This window comes from Rutidosis leptorrhynchoides, chromosome 10 (genome assembly GCF_046630445.1).
Source record: "Rutidosis leptorrhynchoides isolate AG116_Rl617_1_P2 chromosome 10, CSIRO_AGI_Rlap_v1, whole genome shotgun sequence".
In the NCBI taxonomy this organism is placed as follows: Eukaryota; Viridiplantae; Streptophyta; class Magnoliopsida; order Asterales; family Asteraceae; genus Rutidosis; species Rutidosis leptorrhynchoides.
Window position 1 is genome coordinate 169,107,289 of NC_092342.1, and position 4,345 is coordinate 169,111,633.

Genomic DNA, 4,345 nt, shown 5'->3' on the forward strand with positions numbered 1-4,345 from the left:
TGTATTAACTTTTGGTATAGCAAAACTAGTTTCACGATGAAAGATAATATGACACTAAAACTACTTTTGGTATAGCAAAACTAGTTTCACGATGAAAGATAATATGACACTAAAACTGCTACCACCCGCAACATGAAAGTTAAGCAACTAATCGACAAACCAGACCACATAAGACTACTAGAATAGAAAATAAGGGATTCAGGCAGTGGTCTAAAAAAGAAAGACCATCACGAATGGTCCAAAAAAGATCATATCCATTGCGTTTCGATTCAAAAACCTTATCATTAACATCGACAATTTAGTGTTGAACATGTGATCAACAGATATGTCGTATTTTCACTTCATGAATACCAAACAGACAAAAACGAAATTATTGTTTTGTACAAGTATATTGAAAAATCCTAGACGTGCATCTTTCACTATTATGATTATGATTATGATCACATTTAAAACAAAGATGTATACCCAAAGAATTTGATATTTCTTGCTTTATACTATTCCTTTTGTAGATATAAATATTTACACATACAAATCTTGATCAACAAACTGTGCGTCAAGATTTTCGACAAATTTCCATTCAATATGTTTTCAAGACAGGTTCATGTTTCACAATTTGATAATAACGATCATTGAGTACCACGGAATAAATTGCACCAACAACTATAATTTAACCAGACCGATGTGTGGTTGAAGGCGTTGGATCGGCTTCATCATCAGACGAGAAAGATGATGTTGATGGATTAGATGTCTGAGAAAAATCAACATAAGAAATATTAGTATAGGTATATTGGCCCATGAATTATGAAATGGGTCACATGATACTTACCTTTAATATATAACATCAATAAACTGAATAATATAATTAATATAAGTGAATAGGTAAAATGTCGCCCGAAGTGATTTTAAGGAACTCGTCCCACGTCTAAAAAAATCTGAAAGTTAGGAAAAAAAAGGGTCAACCCGAACATCCAGCATGACCCATCATCCAGTTAGTTAATTGCCAAATCAAATTAGAGAATACTCACTAGCTGATTTCGTCGATTCAACAAGGCTGTCGTGGTTCTTAGGATGATGTATATCGGTACTATGATTCCTAGAGTTCGTACAACTAGTAACTGTCACAAATGCAGACTCAAGTAAATACATAAACTAAATACCGATATTTCAACTGTCTTTAATTGTTGATTACTTCAGTTTAAAAAGTCAAACATTGAAAGGAAAAACAAAAATTAACATATGAAATATGAAAAAGGAATTATGAACAAGAGGCAATAAAAAATTCTCACCAAAAACACCGGTACAGAATAACTTCCCACTCCATTTGCAAATATGGGTAGTGCGTGACGCAAAATCAGGAGAATCATAAACTGCATTTAAAAAAAAAAAACAGGCAAGCTTTTCAACAATTACACAAATACAAAGATCAAAAGTGAGCATGATTACAGGTGATAAAATCAACGTGTGGGTTGGGTCAGGTCAGGTTTACTTGAGCGAGAATACTTTTTTCCCCAAAAATAGAACTGAACAACAGTTCAACGTCCATGAAATAAATATGATTTTGAAACAACAATTTACACTTATATAATCTAAACTTTTTAGCAAACAATTTTTAACGTATTAAGCAAAAAAAAAAAAAAAAAAAAAAAAAAAAAAAAAAAAAAAAAAAAAAAAAAAAAAAAAAACACACTCAGCCATAATATCTGTGTATGACCCATTTGTCATGTTACCCTTTCAGCTAAAAAGTTTTAAATTTCCAGTCAAAAGAGAGAACATATGTTAATTCAACACATTTAAACCGATTCCATTTTAGCTATATTTTTTAAGGAGTAATAAATTATATTAAATGAGTAGATATTGCTAGTATAACATTAGTGTTCATGTGCAGCAGCTAGGGAGAGAAATTACAATGACGGCAACTGCACGGAAACATAGAATACTTTTGGCCGTGGAATCTGCATACTGATCGTACTCTTGATCAACAAAATTATCATCAGAAAAATCAACGGGATTATTGATTATATCTCTCCTTGCAATCTGCCAATGCCCCCTGACAAAATAAAATATAACATGCCCATTTTGACCTTAGAAGCCAAATAAACTTCAAAGGTGGATTTAACCTCGAAAGTGAGAGCTAAAAGACAAAAGGATTACGTACCGGAAATTTGCCGGAATGCCTCCTAATCGAAAAACGGGAGGTGGTGCTGTATACCCTGGCTTAAATTGCTGCAATTAGTTATAGCCAAAACAAGATTATTATTATTATTATTATTAAGGACTTCAAACATACGTGAGAATAACTTTAAATTAAATATAATGATGCAAACATGTAAGGATACCTGGTGGCATATTTCACATATATTATCACCCTTCTCGTTACACCATCTTTGAACACATTTGCGATGAGCATACTACAAAAAGTAAGAACAGATACGAACCTTTGAGAAGGGTCAACATGGATATTAATTATGATAAGGAATGAATAAGCTGAGCATAAGTTGGTAAAATGGTGATTTGGGCGGGGTTGGGTAAGGGATCAAAACCTTCTGAGAGTCATACACTACATGTCACCTTCCAGATGTCCAGCCCATTTGACCCATTTCATTTTTATTCAAGTTAACACATTTGGCACATTACATGTAAAATATATAGTCCAAATGAGACCACTCTAGGTAAATGGGCTGAAATTACCACATAGTAGTGTTTCGAACTAGGATATGGGTTAGGGCTCCAAAGCATTCTAGATTATCCCAGAATAAATTCATATTTCAAAAATTCTCAGGTAAATTGCATACAATCAGTGACACAACAAGATCCATAACTAGCATAACTAAAACCTTTTTCACAATTCACAAATAAAAATGAACTTGCTCCTAAAAACTTCCAAAAGCATAACAATATGAGACTATTTGTAATCATATTGTCTAAACCAAAATTTAGCCCCTATCAGAAAAATCAATACATACATATTCTTAAAAAGCAGTTGAGCAGAATACACCAACCTTTAAGCTGCCACAACAAGAACAAGGAGTCTCCATATTCGAATCGAAATCTTCATCCTGACATATTCTACATTCAACCAATTTTTTAGGACTAAAACCACTTTCTTGATTCATATGTGCAGAACAATCAATCACTATATCATTAGTAGATGCTAATGAATATGAAAGGTGGTTTCTGCTTTCAATTGTAGCCTCTAATGTTGATTCAGTAAGCAACCGGTCAACCAAAAACACAAAATGATCACCCATTTTTTATAAATCAACTGGGAATTCCAGAAAGTTCTAATAATTAACTTGATCCTGAAAACAAGAAACAAAAATTAGTTAGCTTTAAAAGTTTATTTAAACCCTAGAAACTGAAATTAAACAAGTTTTTTTTTTTTTTTTTTTTTTTCTAAACGAAACCTAATTTGAAAATGCAGCAAGACATTTACCCAGATGGTAAAAAGGTAATTGGACTTTATTATGTGGAAGAACACAAAAAGGGGTACATGAAAAGAAGGGTATAAATAAAAGAGAATATATATATATATATATATATATATATATATATATATATATATATATATATATATATATATATATATATATATATATTATAAGATTAAAAGGCAAAGCAAAAGGAAGAAGAAAGGTTAAACTTACAAGAAGAGAATTGTATATATTCAAAGCTAAGATAATTAGTACTCCGATTAATCTTTCTCACTGTCAGAAAATCTCCGTAAAATTAAATTATGTCTTAGATTAAACATTTCATGGGTTCTGCCATATTTGTACCATCGAATTTAATTTAATTTAAACAAGTTGCCCGCGCTTCGCAGCGGAACTCCAAAGCAGACCCTAATGAAAAATCAAGTGTTTGGGAAAGAAAAAAAAATAGTGTATGAAAGGTGGCCCAAACCATTTAGCGTTTTTTAAAATGCATCCGTATTGTGAGTAGTTAGTTGCGTTGTGTTCGTAAAATTATTTTGAGTTCAACGGTATTGTTGGAAAAATTTAACTCGCAACGTTGGGGGGTTATTTTGAAAAAGTAGATTTTAGTAATATAATAATGTTAGAAATACTGAATTTATAGTTTCGGAGGTTGATTTGTATTTTGATCAAAGTTGAGGGGTTATTTTAAAAAAGTGAATTTTGTCAATATAATAATATTAAAAATAGTAGAAAGATACTTTCTATTGAATATATAATAATAATGTAGTAATTAAATAAGATACATTTCTTTAAACACACATACTACGTGTGGAGGTGGTTCCAACAGCAAAACTAACACCATTACTTTTCTAGAATTATTAAATTTTTATTTTTTATTTTTATTAATATTATCTGCAAAATTTTAAAACTGC

At 31.1% G+C, this 4,345-nt stretch overlaps 1 protein-coding gene across 3 annotated transcripts; it reads right to left on the bottom strand.

Annotated features, from left to right (window-relative positions):
- Window positions 1-447: 447 nt before the first annotated feature.
- Window positions 448-3,724, bottom strand: LOC139873283 (uncharacterized). Of its 3 annotated transcripts, XR_011767296.1 has the most exons (9): window positions 3,434-3,540; window positions 3,000-3,299; window positions 2,337-2,408; window positions 2,156-2,223; window positions 1,906-2,047; window positions 1,287-1,367; window positions 1,026-1,115; window positions 827-932; window positions 448-748 (listed from the first exon to the last, which is right to left on the bottom strand). XR_011767296.1 is itself a non-coding variant. In XM_071861215.1 (8 exons), the coding sequence occupies exons 2-8, from the start codon at window positions 3,246-3,248 to the stop codon at window positions 668-670; spliced, it is 783 nt and encodes a 260-aa protein (XP_071717316.1). In that variant the 5' UTR covers window positions 3,249-3,299; window positions 3,645-3,724; the 3' UTR covers window positions 448-667. The 3 variants fall into 3 exon arrangements, 2 of the variants coding, with proteins under 2 accessions (XP_071717316.1, XP_071717315.1); XM_071861215.1 differs by lacking the exons at window positions 827-932; window positions 3,434-3,540 and adding an exon at window positions 3,645-3,724; XM_071861214.1 differs by lacking the exon at window positions 827-932.
- Between the last annotated feature and the right edge of the window lie 621 nt (window positions 3,725-4,345).